Source organism: Pseudonaja textilis, chromosome 8 (assembly GCF_049901715.1).
Source record: "Pseudonaja textilis isolate UNSWEBS1 chromosome 8, rPseTex1.2, whole genome shotgun sequence".
Taxonomy (NCBI): Eukaryota; Metazoa; Chordata; class Lepidosauria; order Squamata; family Elapidae; genus Pseudonaja; species Pseudonaja textilis.
In genome coordinates, this window is record NC_141997.1 from 6,193,023 (window position 1) to 6,217,162 (window position 24,140).

The 24,140-nt window shown below is 42.1% G+C and overlaps 2 protein-coding genes across 6 annotated transcripts in view; one reads left to right on the plus strand and one right to left on the minus strand.

The window, feature by feature from the left end:
- C8HXorf58 (chromosome 8 CXorf58 homolog) overlaps positions 1-448 on the minus strand; it is a 53,105-nt gene extending 52,657 nt beyond the window's left edge. The window contains exon 1 of one of the 2 annotated variants that reach the window (XM_087938199.1): positions 261-448. Coding sequence is in view for 1 of the 2 variants with exons in the window: in XM_087938198.1 (XP_087794324.1) it covers positions 261-325 (65 nt within the window). In the remaining variant the exon portion in view is untranslated. The remainder of the gene's footprint in view (positions 1-260) is intronic. The other variant, XM_087938198.1, reaches the window with a different exon arrangement.
- Positions 449-459: 11 nt separating this feature from the next.
- The window catches only part of APOO (apolipoprotein O), a 59,381-nt gene continuing 35,700 nt past the window's right edge, over positions 460-24,140 (plus strand). For 3 of the 4 annotated variants that reach the window (XM_087938203.1, XM_087938202.1, XM_087938204.1), the window contains exon 1: positions 460-591. In XM_087938203.1, the coding sequence (XP_087794329.1) occupies positions 583-591 (9 nt within the window). In that variant the 5' untranslated portion in view covers positions 460-582. Of the gene's footprint in view, positions 592-15,737; positions 15,777-24,140 lie in introns of those variants that run through there. The other variant, XM_087938201.1, reaches the window with a different exon arrangement.

Genomic DNA, 24,140 nt, shown 5'->3' on the forward strand with positions numbered 1-24,140 from the left:
GGCATCAATTTCTTATCAATTCTGTGCCACATTCGGGTTCCCTGAGTTTGGTGGCAACAAAGTAAGTTCAATTCCATGCTGGAAAGTGACTATTGATTTTTATTTTAGGCAAGTATGCTAGATCTAACATATAGCTTATATGATTTTGTAAACTACAAAGAGAACACATTGTCGTCCACAACAGAGTTCAAAACTTGGCTTATGCTATCCCGGTGTCATATTACAGTCAAACTCCTGGAATAACAGAGCGGAAGTTTTACCTCTGTTTTTCCTTTTCCTTTTCGTTTAGGACGAAAGGCGATATGGGTGCATCGTTCCACATCATCCCGCACCTTTGGCTGGAAGACTCGTTTTCTCAGCATCTCCAGTTCAACCGCTTTTAGCGGTTGCCTAGATACCAGACGCTCTACTTAACAGCAAGCAGGACAAGCAAAACCCGCCTCTGAATAGTGCTTTTTTTTTTTTTTTTAAAGTGGCACGTAACGTCCGCCGCCTTTTACCGTTACAGTACCCGTAGATCAAGCGCATACATTTTACGTCATCAGCCCTGGCCACACATCAGGAGAACACATTTTCACCGCTATGTTCAAGGTGAGAAAGTTTCCTTAGTACTTTCAGGAACAAAATTGGCGACATAGTCTTCTCCATCGTTGGTGCTGCCCACGCAACGTGCGTGTTTTGAGCTGTCTGAAATCAACTGTAGAACAATACTTACTCTTTGGGCTTTTGCTTGTTAGTTGGAGAAAAGCTAGGTGAAGAGGGACGGTATTGCACTCGTGCAGGTTTATCCAGCCTCGATCGCCAACAGAGTAAATAAATAAGGAACGGTAAGAGAGGAGAAAAGACGAGCGCGTAATGAGATATGAACAGCTCAATCACTAATAAGAGATGATCGATAAAACTAAAGTAACACTTCCGAATGTCTTTATTAGAATTAGGAAATAGTCACAAAATATTAATTTCTTTCTCATGTTAAATGATGCAAAAATGAAATGGAAAAAAGACTAAAACGCCTACATTTTTTTAAAAAGTTAGTTCAGCTGCTGTATTTAAAGTTGATCGCAAGATTGAGCTAGACGAATGAATGAATGCCTCCAGAAGTCCTGAACCATAACTTCCATGGTTCCTAGCCAGTATTACGTTTGCATATCTAGAGGACATAGATTTGGAAAAAGATGTAGTAAAAGGAACTTCTTATTTTGAAAACATGTTTGTCTTGTAGAGCAGATATAAAAAAAAATAAACTACAACAATTAACAAAGCTAAACGTTAACCTGGTATGGAGGAATTATACCAACAAGTAATGGTATAGAAATAATCCAGTTCATAATCTTTATGTCAGTGATGGCTAACCTTTTCGGCACTGAGTACCCAAAGTGTGCATGTGCACGTGCATCCTCAAAATGCAATACGTGCACGTTCCCCGTGCATGTGTCCTGCCTCGCTTGCATGCGCCCCATCCCCGTGCATGTACTAGTGTCCCCCATGCATGTGTCCCAAGCATGCACAAATGTGCCCCGCGCATGCACAAACGTGCCCCGTGTATGCCCCCTGCTCTCTGCGTATGCACAGCAGAGACCTGAAGACCAGCTAGCAGGCAGGAGGTGCATGCGCATGCACGTACATCTGAGCTGGGGTGACAGCTCGCATGCCCACAGAGGGCTCTGTGTGCCACCTCTGGCATGCGTGCCATAGGTTCGTCATCACGGCTATATGTCATTCAAATTCATATTGTCAACTAATTCATGTCCACTATTGAATGGGAAATTTGTTTTCAGACTCCAGGCTGAATGTTCATTTATAGTATAGTTAAAATAGAATAATAAAATAGAGACCATTGAGTTCAGCTTCCCCACTCAAATGTAGTTAAATATATCCAACAGATGGCAGTCTAGCTCCTGCTTGCACATATGCTAGAATCTAGAGTCTTCACTTCTTCAGGTAATTGATTTTACTGTTGAATTTTTAGATAAATAAATAATACATAATTTCAATCTGTTTATTAGATGGATAAGTATCCCACCTTTATAACTTTGTAAGTAACTAAAAGAAGTGAATATACACAGTGCTCCCTTCTATTTTCCCCACAAGAACAATCCTGTAAGATAGATTGGTATTGGAAATTTGTAGCATTTTGAAAATTAGGATATACAGAATAGTAATTATTATTTATTAAATTTATGTGCTGCCCAACTCCCAGAGACTTTGGGAAGTTTACAAATGAGAGAAAACATGAAAATATGACAATAAATATAACAAAAACAACAACAAGCCCAAAAGTAGACATGGCAGTATAACCAACCAAGTTTAAACAAAAGAACATTTACCTAAATTAAAATGAGGCTTCTGTTATCCCTATCAAAGGTCTGGATAAAGAATCAATTCTTCAGGCCCCTTCAAAATATCAGAGGGCATTTAGGTCTTGGGGGGAACATCATTCTGTAGAGCAGACACTGTGACAGAAAAGGCAGGTTTTCAGGGTCCTGATAGATGGCGTTGTTTAGTTGAAGGTAACTGGATCCCAATCAACCCTGCCAGGTAAAATTGAACTGGGCAGATACCATGTAAGACAGGCAACCAATAACCAGGCCCTATGCTGTGTAGGATTAAACTGGCAACAGTGCCGCATGCAAAGCACAGGAGTTACATGGACATACTAAGGCATGCACTGCATACTGCACCAGTTGATAGTCTTCAAGAACACTGCCATTTGGAGCACATTGCAATAGTCAAACCATCATGCTTATATACCATATATTTATATTACAATGTAAGTTCTAAATATATATTTAAAGGAATCTATTTAACTTCTCTGAATCCATTTTTAATATAATTGGTACTCATGGTGACTAAAATGTGCATGCTGGGCAGTGAAAGGCAGAAAAAACATTGCGTGTATTTTACGGTAGAACTCGAGATGGTATCAACACTAGCAACAAAAAAGTATTTTTCTTTAAACATTTTATTAGATTATAGAATAAAATACAAAAGCAAATAGAAAAATGGGGAGGAGGAGAGAAGTGGGGGGGGGGAGAAGAAAAAAAGTGTTGACTTCCAACTCCCTCTGTTGCAGTAAAATAAAGCATTAACATTGAACCTCAACTTTTTATTTTTTTCATAATAATATAAAATAAATTTTCATCATAATATAGCATTTCTATAAAGAAAGTGTAATCAGTAAAACGAAAAATCAAAGTTTCATTTTTTTCCATCTCAAGCATAAAGTCCTGAAGTGGTCTCCATGTAGTAAAACAAAAGTACTCATACAGTATTCTTTTCTTTGATCAAAATGACCAGTTTAGCCATTTCTGCCAACTCCATCAGCTTCTGTAGGCATTTATCCATGATGGGAATTGAAGCGTCCTTCCATTTTTATACATACAGTAGTCTTGCTGCTGTCAACATATATAATCAAGTTCCAAATTTATTTTCCAAGCCTTTTTCCATTAAACCCATTAAAAGAAAAGTTTCTGGTTTCATCTTTATCTTTAAGAATTTTCTGTATTAAAACATGAATCTTACTCCAAAATTTGTCTGTCGCATGTTGACTATAAATGATAAAAAGTCCCTTCTTTGCTTTTACATTTCCAACAGTCATTTGAAATACCCGTATACTTTATAGATTTGTCTGGTGTTAAATACCAGTGATACGTCATCTTATAGAAGTTTTCTTTTAAATTATAGTTTAATGTGAACTTTAAACCTTTTGTCCACGTATTTTCCCATTTTGCAAGCATCACATTATATCCAAAGTTCCCTGCCCTCTGACTCATACATTTTACATGTTCACTTTTCAAATTCAATTTCAGTAACATTTTATAAATCTTAGCAGTACTGTGTTCATCACTATCACACAGTAAGATTTCCAATTCATTTTTAACAAAGTCAAAACCATAACTTTTTTTATCTAGTTTAAATCTTTCTTTTAATTGTTGATATGTAATGGCAAACATAGCCTTTTAATTCAAACTTTCCCCTTGACTTTAGTATTGGGTCATCAGAGGTGAAAGATATTTTACTGTACATCCACCCTTCTGGTTTTGCCATCATTCCTTTCTAAAAAAGGCTTCCTGGGGGTACACCCAAAGAGGCAACTTTGTGGAGAACCTTGCTTTATATTTATCCCAAACTCTTAGTATGGCACATCTAGCAAAGTGATTATTAAAATCAATATTAACTTTATCATACCATAGATAACTGCCATCCAAACCTTAAATCATGACCCTCTAAATCAAGTAGCCTCTTACTCTCTGGAGGTTCACCCACTCTTTTAACCAGACTAGACAGCATGCATTGAAATACAATTTCAAATCTGGTAATCCCAAGCCCCCTTTTTCCTTAGCATCTTGCAGTAGCTTATATCTAATTCTTGGTTTTTTCCACTGCCATATAAACTTGAAAATATCCCTCTGCCATTGTTTGAATGGATTATCAGTTGCAAATATTGGCAATGTCTGGAATAAAAAAGGCATTTTTGGTAAGATGTTCATCTTAATTATTGAAATTCTATCCAATAGTGATAAATGCAACAAGATATAACTGGGATGTTGAAGTGGGAGATGGATAGGTCAGAATTCTATCTCAGATTTCAAAATATAGAGGAAGAAAAAGGACAAGATTTGGCGGCTGTAATGATAGAAATTCTGGCTGGAGCTTTGGAGATAACAGAGGAAAAGATGATGGACGGAGTAGATGAGATATATCGTGTTTTCACAAGATATGCGATGAGGAATAAGCTACCAAGGGAGATCCATGTCAGATTTACTAAAAAGACTATTAAAACACAAATATTACAAGTCGCAAGAGATAAGGGGCTGAAATATAAAGGTAAAGAGATTATGGTTTTAAAACAAGTGCCCAGAAGAGTGAGAGAGAGGAGAAGAGAATATCGATTTTTGACCAAAAAATTATTGGAAAAAGACGTGAATTATAGATGGTTGATTCCAGAAGGATTAATGTTTACATGGCAAGAACAGAGACACAGAATTGACTCAATTGAGAAAGCAGAAATATTCTACAATGAATTTTTTGGAAGAAGAGAAATAGAGACAGAAAAAGAGACCATTTCAACTGAGCCTCAAGAAGACCAGATGAGAACGAGGAAAGAAGAAGGTGCGGTAGGTGGACAAATGGAGACCAAAGAACAACGTGAAGTAAGATCTACAAGAACTGTTAGACCTAAATATAAAACATAACCATGGAGGAAAAAAAATTGATTTCTATGAATATAAATGGATTGAACTCAGCTATTAAAATAAGAAAAATCTTTCATAAATTAGAGAAGTTAAAATTTGATATAATTTGCCTGCAAGAAGTACATATTAAAAAACAACATCAACGATTATTGGTAAGACCAAAACTGGGGAAAATTTTTACTTCCTTGACTAACTGTAAGAAAAGAAGAGTGGTCCTGTACATTAAAGAAACTATTGCAGCAAAATTGGTTTATACTGATGAAGATGGAAGAGTATTAATGGTTGAAATAGTGGATAACAATATAAAAACACTACTTGTTGCAATTTATGCTCCGAACGATAAACAAGAAGAATTTTATAAAAAGTTACATATGGAATCAATTGGACTGGACCATGTCAATATAATTATGATGGGAGATTTTAATGGAATTGTAGATAATAAATTGGACTATACAGCGACAGCATTAAAACAAAATAGAAAGACTCTCCCTAAATCCTTTTTTTAAAATGGTAGATGAATTAAATTTAAAAGATATATGGAGAGAAAGAAATGGTAAAACCCAGCAATATACTTTTTATTCAAATAGACATTTATCATGGTCCAGAACAGATATGATTTGGACTTCATCAGAACTAATATCTAACATTCAAGAAATAAATATAGAAACGGGTATATGGGCAGACCATAATCCTATGACAATTAAAGGGAAAGGACAAAGAAGAAGATCTAGATGGACATTAAACAACGCCATTTTTTAAAGTCCTTTTTAATATCCCTCCAAATAAGCACATGATTATTTTCAAACAATTTTATATTTGTTTGTGTCAACATAATCCCCAAGTATTTCACCTTTTTCTCGACCCTGAAACCTGACTTTTTAGTCAATATGCCACAGTCCTGAGTAACATATTCTTAATCAATGTTGTTTTCTATTTGTTAGTTTAAAACCCCTTAAAACCCCATTTAATTTTCTCATCAAATGTTCTATATTATTTTTGGGGTTGCAAGAATATAACCAAATCATCAGCAAATGTCCTCAATTTATAAACTTCCTTCTTGATACTTATACTCCTTATTTTCCCATCTTGCCTAATATCTCTATTCCAGGTATATCAAACTCAAGGCCCATGGGCCGGATCCGGCCCATGGGGTGCTTAGATCTGGCCCATGGGGCTGCCCTGGAAACAGCGAAGGACCAGCCTGTGATGGTTCTGCCAGTGAAAATAGAGCTCAGGAGGGCTCCATGCATCCCTCAGAGCTCCGTTTTCACTGACAGAGGGTTGCAGGAGGGCGTCGTAGCCAAAAATGGAGCTCTGGAGCCCGTTTTAACTGGCAGAGTGCTCAGGCCACTGTAGGCACCCCTGACACGAGTGACATGAAACCAACCATGCCTACCCTGACCATGCCCATCCTGGCCCACTGAGATCAAACACAACTCTGATGCAGCACTCAATGAAATCGATGTAACACCTCTGCTCTATTCAGAACAGTAGAGGGGACAAGGGTTATCCCTTTTGAATTTCCCAAGAGTTAGTTAAATCACCATTAATGACAATTTTTGCTTTCTGTGACATGTAAACTGATTTGATTCCTTAAATAAAATTCATTCCAAAATCTATTTCTTCCGGCACTTAAAATAAAAACCCAATTTAAATTATCAAAGGCCTTCTCTGCATCTAAAAATATCAAGGCTGCCTGTTTCTCATTATGATATTGTAAATATCAGTAATATTCAAAACAATCCTCACATTATCTCTACTTGACCTGTTTTTGGAGTTTTGACAGCCATGCACACACACACACACACACACACACACACACACCCTGCTTTCTAACCTTGCTATTCTATTATTTTGTAAGGATCTCATGCTGGAGCAGGGGGATTGGACTAGAAGATGACCTCCAAGATCCTTTTAGCCTTAGATTGCTGTGCTGTTTCAAAGAGTCTTCTGAAGCCAGGGTTTGTGTCCTTCCTTCCTCTCCTTTTTTTTCTCTCTCCCTCCCTCCCCCCTCCCTCCATGTATCTATCCATTCATCCATCCATATATCTCATTCACTTTCTCCTACTTCTTCCTCTCTTTCTTTCTTTCTGTCCCATCCATCCCTCTTTCATTGTCTATCCCTTTTCTTCCTTTCTCTCCCTTTTTCTTTCTTTCCCTTTTCTCTTACTTTTTCTTTTCTCTCTTTCTCTCTTTTTCCCCTTCTCTTCCCCCCCCTCTTTCTCTCCCTTTTTCTCTCTCTCTTCTTCTCTTTCTATGCCTTCCTTTTCTCCTTTTCTCTCTCCTTCTAAAGCTAGGAGACCCATTTGAAACAAACACGCACACACACACACAAATACAAATGCATGCTTCCAATCAGCTCTCGCATCTTACCTCGTTGTTTGTTTTTAGCATTGGGCCGGTCACCGAAGTACTTTCCAAGTGCCCGGCAGCATCGCTCACCTCCCAGGAAACCCCGGTGATTGACTGATTGGGGTGCATGCACTGTGTTGGCGGGGCACTTGGATCGGCAGAAGCAAGCATCTCTCTCCAGAGCAGCTGTGGGGGGGAGGTGGACTTGCTGGGAGTTGGAAGGGGCAGGGAACGGGCGGCTTGTTTACATTGCCACACATTGGAATTCCCTGCGGCAGAGAGAAAGGAGATGAGGGTCCTTCCTTGTGGCCACGGCTGGTGCATCTGTGGAGATCGCTGCTTGCTTGTCCCCTGATTGTCCTAGAGTGAGACGCCTGGGTCCCCATCCTGCCCCCAGGGCAAGTTATTCGGACATGGCAATTGGGGCAAGTTTGTTCCTTCTCCTCCCTCTTCCCATTTCTTGGGTCTCTCTTTTGTTTTATGCTCCTTCTACCTGCCTGGGAGGCTTCTGCGGTTGGAAAGAAAAGAAAAAGACTACTGGGAAGAGAGAGAAAGAAAGAGAAAGAATGACAGAGCAAGAGAGTGCAATCAGAAGCTTTTCAACATTTGTGGTCAGCCTGGGAGAAGGGTATAGAGAGCCTCTCCCTCGTTTCCTCTCAATCTCCCTTCCTCGTCCACCAAGTTTTTCTTTTCTCCCATTCATTCTCTTTCTCCCCCACACCACCTAGGAGTGAGGCAGTGCTGGTTTGAATGGAAGTTTTCTTGGCTGTGGAAGGGACAGCGGGTTTGTGCAGGTTTGGGTTCGTCTCCCTAGAACTTTTTTAGGAGAGGCTTTGCTCTGAACCCCATACTGCTTTGGCGATGGCCGCGTTGCCCAGGCAGACCAAATTGAGGTGCATATGCGTGAGGTATCCACTGAATCTCGGAGAGGTATGTTTAACTGGAGGTGGCTCCGGCTCCAGATCATTGAGAATGACCCCTTTGATTGTGAAGCCTCTGCCCATTCCCCGCCCCCCCATTTCTACTCCTTTCCAGCCTTGCCAAGAGAAGGGGATTAGCGTTAGCCCCCACCCCTTCATCACTAGCTAACCAGCTTCAAGGCTGGAAATCCTTTGCTTTTTGCCTTCTCTCTTCCCTGGGGAAGGGGTGGAAGGGGTGAGGAGAGTGGCAGTGGTAGGCTGTTTGGGGAGCAATGTGTAGCCATGTGGGGAGGCAATGGGGAGGCAATACGAGGCTGTTTGGGGAGGCAATATGAGACCATTCAGGGAGGCAATACGAGGCCGTTCGGGGAGGCAGTATGAGCCTGTTCAGGGAGGCAATACAAGGCCATGTGGGGAGGCAATGCTGAGGCAATACGAGGCCGTTCGGGGAGGCAATATGAGACTATATGGGGAGGCAATACGAGGCCATGCAGGGAGGCAATATGAGGCTGTTCAGGGAGGCAATACAAGGCCACGTGGGGAGGCAGTGGGGATGCAATAAGAGACCATTCGAGGAGGCAATACGAGGCTGTTTGGGGAGGCAATACTGTGGCAGCAGTAAGCCATTAGGGAGGCAATGCAGTGGTGGTAGTAAGCCTCGCTGTGTCCATCCCCCCTGCACTCCTTTTGGCCAAGCATGCCCCCCCACCATCGGCCTTACCTTCTCAGGCCAGGTGAAGAGTGGCCGCATGGGAGGCAGCTGGGCGAGTAAGCAAAGGAAGGCTCACTAGGCAGCATGAAAAGGAGTGAGTGGGAGGGGCAGGGAGGGAAGGGGCGGGGCCAGTCAGTGGCGCGATTTGCCAGTTCTCTAAACTGCACGTAATCATAACGATCGGTTCTACTGGACCGGTCCGAACCGCAAGAATCCCACCCCTGATTCAGACCGATAATCAAGGTCGCTTTGAAGGAAGGTAGCATTGTTGGTGGTGTTGAATAGTTTTATGTCATCAGCGAAGAGGACATAGTTGCTTATAAGGTGATCGCAAAGGTCATTTATGTAGAGTATAAAGAGTGTGGGTCCTAGAATGCTGCCTCGAGAGACACCGCTGTTAACTGGTGCAGAGTTTGATAGGGCACTTCCTATTTTTACTATTTGTTGCCTATTTGGCAGGAACAAAGTATCCACAATTTTTTCCTAAAACCAAATTGTTTTTTTGGAGAGTAGGTTGTTTGAGTCTAGGTGGAGGGTAATGGATTGGTTAATGATTGATTCCATGACTTTGCACATGACACAACACAGTGAGATTGGTCTGTTGTTTTCAACCAGGCTGGGGTCACCTTTTTTGAAGATAAGGCTGACCGTTGTTAAGGTCCATAGATTTGGTAAGGAGCTGGTTCTGAATGATATCTCATATATTATGCTTAAGGGTTCTGCTATGTCAGTAGAGAGCTTTCTTAAGAAGTATACACATAAGCTATCTGGGCCAATAGATAGAGATGGTTTTAGGTTACATAGTGCCTTTTCTACATTATCTTCTGTAAAGTCAATATATAGTAGATCATTGCAGTTAGTTGTGGTACAACTAGGAAATGTGGAGCATGAACCATTGCTGTTTACAAAGACTGAACTGAAGAACATGTTGAAGAGGTTTGCGTTAACAGCTTCATCGCTACAGTCTTTCCCATTTGGTCCTTTTAGGGGTGGGATGGTTCTTGAGTCTTTAAGTTTGGTATTTACAAAGTTGTAGAAGGTGCAGGTAGATTTTGTGCGTAGGAAGTTTTCTTCTTGCTCGCAGTGGTAATTGGTGCGTTCTGCCTTTTTCTGTCAGCATAAGATGTTTGCATTGGTTTTTAAAGTTTGCTATGTAGCTAGTTTTGTTTTTTCACCATAGTGATTTTTTTTATTGAAGTTTCCTTATTGTTTTGGGTAATTTGCTTTTTTTGTTGTTTTGGGGGGGTTACTAATGGTACTTATAGTTTAATGACTCTTTTGATTTCAAGCAAGAATGCATTATAATGGTCTTCTGTAGTATTACAGCCAGAGAACAGAATGTGCCAATCAAGAGATGATAGGTCGGCAGCTATAAGATCATAGCTGGCTTTTTAAAGTTGTATTTTGGGGATCCATCATTATGATCCTCTTTGTGAGGGCGTAAATTGAGACAAAAGTCAATCCTGCTGTGGTCACTGTTTGAAAATAGTTCCTGTATTTGTAGGCTATAAATTGAGTTTGAGCTGTTGCAGAAGATGAAGTTGAGGCAGTTGTTGAGTCTAGTGTTGTTATTTACTAATTGATCCAGTCCCAGTGTAGTAACGGCATTGTACAGAGTTGCATATATGGATTCTGATGTACATTCATTTAGGATCCAATTTATAAGAGGTAGATTGAGGTCATCAAGGAAAATAAGATGGTGTTGGCAAGAGGCAGCCCACGTCAGCAGTAAAGTTAGCTTGTTTGCATGAATTATGTCATAGTCAGGGGCTCTTTAGCATAGTAAGCGGATTGTGGTATTAAGGACAGTTCACAGACGATGGCCTCTAGAAGAGCAAACTTCTATGTAATTTGAATCTTTTTTAGATTTAGAGACTTTTTATAGAAGATAGCAAATCTACCTCCTCTACGGATTTTGCAATTTGACCAATAAACATGATATTCTCTTACTGTGGTAATGGAGTCTGGAAAAGATGCATTCCACCACATTTCACAGATAAATATAATGTCGAATGTGGCCGTGCTTAGTAAGATGAGGAATTCATGCATTTTGTTTGCAAGGTTTCTTGTGTTGAGTAGTTTGCATATAAGATATGTAGTAGTGGGTCTGGAAGGGCGTGCATGCCTGATGTTGGATGTTGGGGTGATGGTTATTGGGAGATAAGTTGTAGGTCTTGCTTTTGTGCAGTAGTCAATGTATAGGTTAGTATTTCCTAGTTCATGGAGTCTTTTGAGCTCAGAGCATAGTTCACGGGATTGTACATGTTGCTGTAAGGTTAGGTTGGGGCGAGAATGAAGGTTCTTATGGTTAGTGTTGCTCTTGGCAAATGAATTTATTGAGTAAATGAATTTACATTTGCTTGATTCATTTTTGCATACAACCCTGCAGAAGCATGGGGCCACCGAGCCGTCTCTGTTTTTGAGCTCTGGGCCAATGCGGGAAATGTTGAGTATTTCATCAGGGGAGACGGTTGACGCTTGATAGTCTCTGATGATGTTGCAGACATTTGTAATGTCATCATTGTCATTGTTGTCCTCTGGACCAAATAAGATGTGTTGGGACGCTTCCATTTGCGCTCAGTGGCTTCTTTGATGAGGATGGGGATATCAATATTTGTAGGATTCATGTTTTTTTGTGGATTGGGTTGTGGTTGTTGGGTAGAGATGTGGTTTGCAGATGTTGTATGTTCGTTTTTGTGTTGTGTCTTTTTTTCCAAGGTTTTTTAATCTTGTTTGTATAGTGTCCAGGGATGCTACTATGGTATCAAGGGATGTTATTCATGTTTCTACGGTATCAACTCTTTTGCACAGGGCAATATATTTGTCCAGTTTGGGTCTGCATGGTGAACAGAAATATACAAACACATTGGTGGATGATTCTAGAAATTGAAGTCCTCAAATAGCATTAGTAATACAAATCGGCCCACCAAATTTCCTCAAATCTTTCAAATCCACCTTCCAGTGAACAGTTCCAATAGTTTTAATTATTTGCAATTCAGTTTGTCTACATTATTTCCAGGGGTGGGCTTCAAATTTCTTAACAGTTCTGTGGGTGTGGCCTAATTTGTGGGTGTGGCTTGGAGGTCATGTGACTGGATGGCCATGGCTTCTATGTAAATATTATAAATATTTATGTAAATATTGTTTTTTTAATGAAAAAAGAGCAACTTTTAAACAGTTGTTGCAATGGCTGGGAATTTCAGGAAACTGCATATTCATTTATTATAATATGTATGTCACTTATTCATTGGACAGGCAATTTCACTTCACTTTTTTCTTAATTACTGCAAAAATCATATTCCAGGGCTCTTCATTCTGTAAAGCCATGTAATGCAAACTTTATCTTTTGTGTGTGCCTTCAAGTCAATCCTGACATCTTCCTGGAAACATCCCTGCATTTTTCTTGGCAAAATTTCAGAAAGGTTTTGCCACTGCCTTCTTCCTAGGGCTAGTGAAAAAGTGAGTGGCCCAAGGAGGGACTAGGTACTAGGGTAAGGTGGGACTACAATTCAGCCTCCTTGTTTCAAGCCTGATGCCTTAACTACTACACCAAAATGGCTCCTAAGGAATGTATCTGGAGCTTAAACACACAGATAGTTTCTTAATATGAAATAACCTGGGGCATATGTTTCTAAAATCTACTTTACATTGGATTCCACAATCTGAAAGCCTCTCAACCAGAGGTGGTATTCAGCCAGTTTGCAACTATTCGGGCGAACCGGAAGCAAGAATTTGGCGTGGGTTGCCAAACCGGTAGCAACATCTGGCTGGCCACGCCCCCAACCCCTTTGCCCGGTTTCCGCTCACTCGCTTGCCCCACCCACCCGATGCTCGCTGCCCCAGTTTAAAGGAGGGCTGCTCCTCCACCCTAACCATGCATTTTCAAGCAGCCACTTGAAAACACAACTGTGGGCGGAGCAGTGGTCCGTTAACCTGCAAAACTGCTCCAAGGCTGGATTCTTCATGGACACTAGAAGTATTGCTTCCCCTTGTGAGTAAAGTGGCTTGAGTGAGAGGGAATGGAGGAGGAGGGGGGAAATCCAGCCACAGAGAGCTTGAATGGGCTGCAAATGTGTGTTCGTTAACTTGCAAAACTTCCCCAATGCTGGATTCGTTTCCCCTTGTGAGTAAAGTGGATGGAGTGAGAGGGAATGGAGGAGGGGGAGAGGAAATCCAGCCACAGAGAAGTGGAAAGAAAGAAAGAAAGAAAGAAAGAAAGAAAGAAAGAAAGAAAGAAAGAAAGAAAGAAAGAAAGAAAGAAAGAAAGAAAGGAAGGGAGAGAAAGAAAGAAAAGAAAAAGAAATAGGGATAGAGTATGTGTGTGTGTGTGTGTGGTGTGTGAGATAGAGAGAGAAAGGAAGGGAGAGAGAAGAAAGAGACAAAGAGAAAGAAAGAAAAAGATATGGGAAGGAAGGGAGAGAGAGAAAATTCTGTGCTATTATATTTAATTGTTCTATTATTTATCACGTGTTAAAATTTTACACTATCCCTACACCTAGAGTGATTCTACTGCCTTTTTTTTTGCCCATGGCTACCACATATTTTTCAGGGTTTACATGCATTCAATGTCTATAGTCCAGAGCCTAAATACATGTTTGTTTAAAGGGACTTTGGAGGTCTTCTAGTCCAACCCCCTGCTCAGGCAGGAAAATTGAGGATGCCAAACTCTGAGTAGAGGTCCTGGGAAAGGTGTCAGAATAACAGAATAACACTTAGAAGGAACTTTAGGGGGAACCCTATACCATTTCAGAGAAATCGCTGTCTAGTCTTTTATAAATTTCCAGTGATTGAGCACCCAGAACTTCTGGGGACAAGCAGGTCCACTGGTTAGTTGTCCTTACTGTCAGGAAGTTTCTCCTTAGTTCTAGGTTGCTTCTCTCTTTTTTCAGTTTCCGTCCATTGCTTCTTCTTTGCCATCTGGTGTTGTAATGACGAGGCAGTCGAGTTGTTTGATCATGAACAACTGAATCATGATGATCTTTATTGGAGTCTAGTCTTGCATTTATACACATTTTTAGTTATCCTCCATCACTGGTTAACTTTGGTTACTGCTTACCTTTCGTTACTGTTTAGCACAGTAATCCATACAATTAATTATCTCTAGTTAAAGTCTAACATATGTTTACTTCCTCTCTCTAATCCTCCTTTATCCATAGATTAGTGACTTTATTTGCCTGAATTGTATTTGCTTGGAAACATTCTTTATCTGAGGTTTGCCATTCGAGATTGGAACATTCCTGCAATTACAACTCTACATATCCTCGTTTTTTTATTTTAAATGGAGGATTCAAAGATTTATAAAGGTATCGCAATTGTAGAGGATTAGGAGAGGGGGAAGCGGGACGAAACAATGTGAATAAATTTGGAATACATTGAATAAAACAACAGGTTGCAATTAGTACAACAATAATAATTATAGCCTAAAAGAAAAACTGCTTGAGCCAAGACCAGTCAGGGAGCCAATTGGTTAGCCACTCAAAAGGTGAGTAATGAGCATGGATATTATTTTGAATGTATGATTGTAAATTGGCAAGCTCATCCTCAATAGTTTTATTCAAAGAATGAAAATGCACAGCACATCCACGGCGTCCAACTAACGTACAGAACCCTCCCTGACGGGCTAAAAGATAGTCTATGGCAAAACGCTGCTGTAAGACATCTTGATTTAAGTCTTCTATTTCATACTGCAAATTACTAATAATAGCGGCGGTAGCATTGATGGATTTTTCAAGTCTGCAGGTGAGACCAAGAATAGATCATCTGTTTTCTTGAGCAATTATGCCAGGATAAGAGCCTAGAGCAGGCTTGTCCAACCTGCGGCCCATGGGCCGCATGCGGCCCAGGTCGCCTTGTAATGCGGCCCAGTGCCCACCCCAACCTTCGTGCCAGAGCCAGCGAGGAGGAGAGGCAGGCGCGGGGCGAGGCGAGCGCCATGCCAAGCAGCAACAGAAAAGGTGGGCGCCGTCAGAGCGCCACCTCCTGCTGTTGCCGCCGGCGCTGCTGCTTCTGCCCCCGCCACCGCTGCCGCCGCTTCTGCCCCCATCGCTTCTGCCCCCGCCCCCGCCGCTTCTGCCCCCGTCGCCGCCGCTGCTTCTGCCTTCCAGTCCTGCCGCATCCAGCCAGCCCATTTGCAGGAGGAGAGGTAGGCGTGAGGGGGGCGAGCTTTCTCCCCCCACCACAAAATGGCCGGAAGATAAACCATGATAAACCATGATAAAAAACCGTGGTAAAAAAATAAATAGTTTTTAATAAATAATTAATAATAAATAATAAAAACATCTCACTAACTTCATTTCCAAATAAATTTAATATGTTAACTATGTTTTCTATGGTTTTTTTGGATGATCAGGTATCGTTACTGTTATTTTATTTTATGTGCGGCCCAAACCAAATTTTCATCTTCTAATGTGGCCCAGGGAAGGTGAAAGGTTGGACACCCCTGGCCTAGAGTAAGGACTCCTGTAACGGCCCCTGCCAATGCACGGCCAAATGTAGAACCAGAAGACAATTGTGTGTCAATAATGACTTCCTCATTACATGTAGGCCCCAGAGAGAAACACCGCTGTCAAGTTGATGGGAGCGTACCTATTTGAACAGGTAGAGTAAAATAACTTATAGTTGCACATTGATAATTCTGAGGATGAAGATTAGTGGCATATTTATCAAAAAAGAACCACATATTAGGATCCTTAAGCTGCCAACCAGCGCATATCGATCCTGTATTAGATTGATCAGAGACATTAAAAATAGGAAAATTGTCAGGATACATATCAGGAGTTATATTAATTCCATGCAAAGAAGAATTAAAGGTACCTGACAACCAATAGTAGTCAGAACAATAACTATAATTCCCTTGATAATGGCCATTGTTCCACCCAAACTGGCATAGAACAGAGCCATTTAAGAGGAAGAGCCATCATCAAGAATCAAATGGGCATTAAAAAGAGAAAGGATATCACAGCCCCAAATATTAGTATGAATATCTAGAATGTATGGTTGTAAGAAAAAGGACTTACCAGCAGATGTTGTAACATTAATTTCTTGAACACTCTGCCAAGCAGCTGTAGAACCTCCTATTCCCCACAATGATGAAACTGTCATTTTTGGCCACTGTACTGGCCACTGTAAAGAGGAGATGACAGTAACATTGGCTCCAGTATCCAATAACCCTTGAAATTGTTGTTTATTAAGGAAGAGCGTTATCAAAGGACAAGAGGAGTTCAGCTGATGAAGTAAGCCTACAGATAAAGAAGTTGATCCAAATCCTGCATCCCCACGATTACCTATACCAGGAGATGGATTTTCATATGGAAGAAGAAGCAATTGAGCAGCAGAAGAATTACAAGGAAGAACTTGAGGAAGATTCACCCAAATCTGAATCATGAGGATACCAGTGTAATCTGAATCTATTACCCCAGGCACAACAAAATAGCCCTTTTTGTGTGCAGAAGAACGAGGCAAAATTAAGCCAACTAATCCCAAAGGAAGAGGACCTTTAAATTGAGATGGAACTATTTTAACTTCCATGGGAAATTTAAACTCAATTTCCTATTGAGTGATTAAATCGATCCCAGCTCTACCAGCTGTGGCTGGGGAGGAGTGAGAGAGACTTCTGGAGGAGTCAGAGTGATGGGAAAGGCACGGTTTGGATTCTGGGTGGGTGCCACACCCATTGGCAAGTTTCCCGACCGAAACTGACATTGATTGGCCCAATGAAATCCCTTTTTGCAAATAGGGCACTTAGAAGGACGATTCTGAGGCATAGAAGGTGTAGAACGACAGTCCTTCTGAAAGTGGCCAGGCTTCTTATACTTAAAACAGTTACCAATTGGTTGCTGTCCTTTCTGAATAGCAGCTGCTAACATATGCATTTTATAAGTTTGTGATCCAATATCCTGGCAGACTCGTAGCATATCTGCCAGAGTGTAATGAGCAGTAGCCTTTAATGGCTGTAAAGCTCTTTTACAATCTGCATTAGCATTTTCAATAGCTAACTGATGAAGAAGTTCACCAGAAGCTTCCTGATGATCAAACTGCTGTCTAATTGCTTTGGAAAAACGCTCAACAAAGTCAGCATAAGTCTCATTGGCATTCTGTCGAATGTTTGAAAAATTTGCTCTAGGTTCTCCAGCTTGGGGAAGGCACAAAAGGCACATTCAGAAACAATAGTTAATGTAGCTGGAGGAAGAACAACTTGAATAGGAATTGTACCAAATGGTCCAGAACCAAATAGCTGCTCAACTGTATATGCTCCTCCCCCTCCTAAAGCAGCATCTTGAGCATGTCTCATATATTCACTCTCCCAAACCACATATTGCATGGATGTTAAAATCGTGCAAAATATTTGCTTCCAATCTTCAGGGATCATTGTATAACCATTTTTTATTCCTTCTACAAGTCCTCTTGTAAAATTACCACTAATCCCATAGTCTGTAACTGCCTTTTAACTCTCTTAAGATCTGATAAGGCAGACCCTCCCATTCTGCTACTTGCAGTCCAAGCTGTGGTCCCTGACCAGGACGATATTGTACTGGACAAACAGACAGTAATTCGGCAAGTTCTGTTCCTGAGACAGAGGCATCCCTTTTACAAGTCTCTACCGTTTTCTGAAAAGAAGACTAACAATAGAGTCAGGAGGCTTTTGCACTGTATCGCAGGAGCTGAGGGAATTGAAGACATATATTCAGGTGAAGAAGGGGGACAAATGACAGCATTAGTATAATGTGAATGTGGAGGCGTTAAAAGAGAAAGTTCATTGTGACCAAATTTTTCAATTGCATGCCTACATAAATGCCACACATGCAAAACTTCTATCTTTGCTCGAGGTTCAGTATGCAATGTTTTCACAATACGTTCCCAATCAGTTAATTTTAAAGACCCCTTTTCTGGGTACCATAGGCACTGAGCTGCAATCTCCTGGACCAGCCTTAAGAGATTTCTCTGTGGTACCTCGGTATTATTTTTCTTCAACAAATAGCCTAATTCATCTACATGCTTCCTTTGTTCCTCAGAAAGCAAAGACCCCATACTTACAGAAACCAAAAGGTTGAAGAAACCACAATGGGTTGAAGGTGCACCAAATCCTTGCCGGACGAAATAAGAGGGTCCCTGTTCGGGCGCCACTTGTTGTAATGACGAGGCAGTCGAGTTGTTTGATCATGAACAACTGAATCATGATGATCTTTATTGGAGTCTAGTCTTGCATTTATACACATTTTTAGTTATCCTCCATCACTGGTTAACTTTGGTTACTGTTTAACTTTGGTTACTGTTTAGCACAGTAATCCATACAATTAATTATCTCTAGTTAAAGTCATATGTTTACTTTCTCTCTCTAATCCTCCTTTATCCATAGATTAGTGACTTTGTTTACCTGAGTTGTATTTGCTTGGAAACATTCTTTATCTGAGGTTTGCCATCCGAGATTGGAACATTCCTGCAATTACAACTCTACAGTCTGGTGCTTTGGAAAATACATCCCCACCCCTTTCTTTCTGGCAGCCCCTTGAAAGCCTATTACCTATCGCATTCTTGGGCAAGGCATGTGAGCCATTTCCTCCTTTCAGCGGTCCATGAAAATACATCTATAGTATGTAGATAATAAAGTCAAAAAAAGATGAACAACATTTTTACAGAACTATAGATAAGTTGAGGCTGGGTGTGACAAGGAATGGCTGGGAAGGGAGGGGCCATGCGAGGCAGCCCTCAACATGAGTGACATTAAGTTGGTCACACCCACTCAGTCACATGACCACCAAGCCACGGCCACCCAGTCACATGACCACCAAGCCATGTCTACCCAGTCACATGGCCACCAAGCCACGCCCACCCAGTCACATGACCACCAACCCACGCCCACAATCACATGACCACCAAGCCACACCCACCAAATAAGCCATGCCCACAGAACCGGTAGTAAAAAAATTTGAATCCCACCACTGCTCTCAACATCCTGGCAATGGTGAGGGGGGGGGAGGAAAAATAGAACAAAAGAAACAGGATTTATATGACTCTCATATAGATATAAGATTACTTTAACGAGGAATTGAAATAGTTTGTAATTTCTCAATTTATAAAACAAAGTTTAATCCCAAATTCTATATTTTTGTGCCTGTCAGACAAGTCACACAGATGAACAGGTGTCTAAGCACCAGGTTATAACAAACATGACCAGACAATATAAGAGAGAAAGCATTAAAGAAATAATGAACCTTGGAATTCATGTATCAGGAGAACTCTTACATATGCTATCCTCTTTTATATCAGTAATGCAGGATAGATGTTCTAAGAGCAGACAATATAACTCAATTTAAACAGAATATGAAATAAGAATTAAACAATGAAACATAAACCTTGAGCAATATAACAAGCAAGCCGTGCTACTGCTCCTAAGGTGAATATTCAACCTATATATTTTATATAATAACCATTAATGCCTGTTGGAAACAGAAAGGCATCATCATCACGCTAACCCCGATGATGCTGTTCGCAATGTTCATGATCAGGCCCCAGTTGAACCCGAAGAAGCCATTGCCGGGGGGGAGAAAGGACGCGAGGGAGAGCGGGCAGGTGAAACAGGGAAGGGAGCCTGGGAAGAGGGAGGGTAGGGACGGCTCTCTACGCCCACACTGAGCGCCAGACTATGGCAGAGGAGAGGGGTGAGCGGGCCGCTTCGAGCGCCAGCATCCCACCAAAACAAACTTTTCTCCTGAAAGCCGGCTCCAGTTGCACACATCGTCATTCCCCTGCTCTGTTGGCACTTGTGGGATGCGACGCTCCACCTACACCTATGACCTAGAGCACTGCACACCAGAACAACTAGACAGAAGAACAGATTTTTTCCCGAAAGCCATCACTCTGCTAAACAAATAATTCCCTAAACACTTCAACTATTTACAAAGTGTACACTACTATTACTGTTAATCTTCTCACCACTCCTTATCACCCATCCCCTCCCACTTGACTGTTTCCTAGTATGATTTGATTGTTGATTGTACCCTATGATTATGATTAAGTGTTGTATGTTATGATTCTTGATTAATGTACCTTTTCTATGTGTATACTGAGAGTATTTACACCAAGACAAATTTCTTGTGTGTCCAATCACACTTGGCCAATAAAGTATTCTATTCTATTCTAGACTATGCAAAGAGAGACAATACATGGAATTCTTAGTCTTCACCTTGGTCTTCCACAGCAACCCACTCGGAGCGATGGTCAGGTCGTTTTCCTGACCATCGCTAGCATCAGCAAGAAACATCACTCCGAGTAGGTCGCTGGGGAACACCAAGGTGAAGGCTAAGAATTCCATGTATAAATTCCACGTATAACACACACACACACACACACACACACGCCCCAACCCTCCTAAAGCACCTCTGCGGGTGGCAGAGGTGGCGGACCTGGCTGCCTCCAGTTTGATGGCTGGGGTGGCGGGTGCTCATGGCCCTGCTGCTTTAAGAACCTCCATGTGCTTAACACAGGGCCATGAGCACACACACACACACACACACACACACGCACGCACCAGCCCTCCCAAAGCACCTCTGCGGGTGACAGAGGCAGCGGACCTGGCTGCCTCCCGTTTGATGGCTGAGGTGGCGGGTGCTAGTGGCCCTGCTGCTTTAAGCACCTCAACGTGCTTAAAGCAGGGCCATGAGCATAACCATACACCCGCCCCAGCCCTCCCAAAGCACCTCCATGGGCAGCAGAGACCTGGCTGCCTCCTGTTTGACGGTGCTACTTATGGGTGGCGCCCAGGTCCGCCACCTACCACATGGTAAGGAGAGCTGGGAGAGCAATCCGTGGCAGCTTAGCTGGCCCAGGGATGTTGTGGGGGACAACTAGGTAGGCTGGGTGAGGCCCGGGGAGCCTCAGGGAGAGTGGGGGAAGGGCAGACTTACCTGTGAGCAGGCAGATCAGCTCTGGGCTGCTTCTTTTACCTGCTCTTGCTGGGAGAGCCTCTCCCTTCGGGAAATGGCTCCTGGGCAGCAGAGAGAAACGCGATTCAACCGGGCTGCTTCTCTGCTGCCTAGGAGCGAAAGGCAGGCAGCAATGGCTGGCCTGGCAGGCAAAAGCAGGCTGTAAGCATGTTGCGCATGCGCATGATGATGTGCATGTGCAATAGGGACTGACTGGGCAGGGAGTAGAGAAGCAGGTGGAGTGGGGCAGGGCCAGGCAGGGGGCCATTTTACTGGTTCTCTGAACTGCCGGGAGCCCTAACATCTAGTTCTATAGAACTGGACAGAACCGGTAGAATCCCACCCTGATTATTTCCATAATCCCATATCTAATCCTCAAAGGCCCTGATCAACTTTTAATTTCAGTTTCTCACAAAAAGTCCAGTAGTGGTACAGATCGCTTTAATCAATATTTCTTAAGGAAACCAACAACTGATTTATTTAATTTCACCAAACTCTAAATAAAACAGGAATGGAAAATCCTAAAGTCTAGTCTAGATCCATCCATCTCAACTTTGGCAACTTTAAGGTGCATGGACTTTAATTGCCAGAATTCCCTAGGCAGCATAAAATTTGCTCATCTTAAACTTGCCAAGACTGAGAAACACTGATCTACAATTAGGGATTTTTCCATTCCTCTTTTTGCTGGTTGTTACTTATGAGTAATCATAATGCAAAATCCTCACTCCCACCCCACCCCAGAGCAATCATAATGTAACAGATTCTTGCAAATCTAAGAACACTTCCCCCCTCTTCCCTGTCTTTACATTCTGGAGAATTAGGGAGGCTAAACACTCACCTCTTCCCTGGAGCAGCCTGAGGTGATGGAGTTTGAGGACATCAGATCAGGATACATTGGTTTAGGTCTCTGCAATATTGGTTTGGCTCTCTCAACAATCCCAGGTTCTCATATGGCCCTTGAGAAAATTAATTGTCTATCTGTGGTCTAGGCTCTTTCTCCTATCTCTCAAGGTTATTCTCACACATACATTACTGTTGTGGCTCCAGGCTTGGATTCAGCTCCTGTGACTGATATGAGTTCAAGTGAGGAGGACATGGCAGAAAAATATGAGCCGGCATGGCTTAGTGATTGGACTGATAACCAGGATGAGGAGATGGACGTGACAAAGGACGACAGACCTGATGTATTAGAATTGTCAGGACCTTTGACCTCCTCTGGTTCTTTATCTGATCAACAGCCGGGAATGGCTGACAGGGAAGTTTTGAGAGAGTCTTCTAGTGGAGATGAGAACTTGGAAAATTTGTGGTTAAATGTAAAAAATAGAAGACGGTTGAGAAGGCAAAATCAGCTGGAGCGAATGAGGAGAGCGAGTCAGTAAATTAGCACGTTGCCTCAATGAGTATAAAAGGACACAGCTGGGCTGGTACATTTTGCCAGGAACAAAATGACTATTTGAGTGAGGACGTTACAGCAAGAAGCTCTGAGACTGGAGATTTATTGCCAGGACTGGTTTGCCGGACAGAGTAAAGATTTATGTTGTGGTTTCTGCCAGCCGTTATCTTGTAAGACTTCTTTCCGTTTGATTTAATTGTGAAACGGCTGCTTTCTGTTTTGTTCGTTTGAATTTTGAAGGGGAGTCATAACATTATTGTTCCTGGCCCAAACAAACCATCTTTAAAGCAAGATGGATTCAAATCAATTGCAGCGTTTGGTAGAGCAGCAACAACAACAAATTAATCAGCTACTGCAAAGCAATGTGACGCTTCAGAATCAGGTCACAATTGCTGAATTATGTTTCCAGCTTATCAAGCCCTGCTGCTGTTCCCCCTGCCCCTCCTGTGAGGAAAAGCCCAGTATCCATGCTGGAGAAATTTTCTGGGCAAATGGACAGGTTCCCGGCATTTATGGGTCAATGCCAATTGTTTATCTCTCTGAGGCCTGAAGACTTCCCAACCGACCGGTCTAAAGTAGGATTTATGATCAGTTTATTAACCAGGCAGGCTGCTAATTGGGCTACTCCCTTGTTGGTTCAAGATAGCCCGTTGTTGAATAATTTACAGGGTTTTCTCCAACAAATGAGAGTGATGTTTGAGAACCCAATTAAGATACAAACTGTGGACAGATGGTTACGGGACATTAATCAGGGGAAACGTTCCCTGCAGGAATATGTTGCAGAATTTCCTTTGATGTGTATGGACTCTAACTGGAACGAACCGGCTCATATGGCTGCATTCCAGGAAGGCTTGTCTGATGCCATCAAAGATGAGCTGGTCCATGCAGAGCGGGCTTTAACTTTGGATGCATTGATAGTTCAGTGCTTACGAATTGAAGCTCGTTTACAGCAACGTGGACGCAAACGGCTCATTATGGAACCATCTTCATTTTCTCGTGCACAACTCACGCCACCGAGAGTTTTTCCAACCCACGGTTAATGCTGAGGAGCCGATGGAGTTAGGCGCACTCTGCCCTCGCTTAACGGTGCGAGAACGTTCGAGAAGGTTCCAGGAAGGCTTGTGCCTTTATTGCGGGGGTCCAGGACATTTTGCAAATTCCTGCATTCAGAGAAGGACTCGCAGACCTGTGTCTGAAACCACTCCTGGCCCGTCGGGAAATGGGGTAGGCCCGACCTCAGGGAAACCCTAGGTCGGGCGCATCCTCCACTCCCATCCCAAATTGCCGAAGTAAATCCTGGTCCTCCTCGGCATTTACTTTTGGACACTTGTATCTTCTTACAGTCCCAGAAGGAAGGAATTCCTGCCATTGCGCTGGTGGATTCAGGGGCTACAACCAGCTTTATGGACTGTGCTTTTGTTAAACATTTTGGAATTCCTTTGATTCCTGTGAATCCACCCATTAAGGTGGAAACCGTAGATGGGCGTGAATTCAAGTCGGGACCCATTCGCTGCGCTACTCAGCCAGTGCGTATGCTTATTGGGGATCATGAGGAGGCGATAAGTTTTTATGTCACCTCGAACCTCCATCTCCCTTTGGTGCTCGGAATGTCCTGGTTGCGTTTGCACGAGCCGTTGGTGGCTTGGT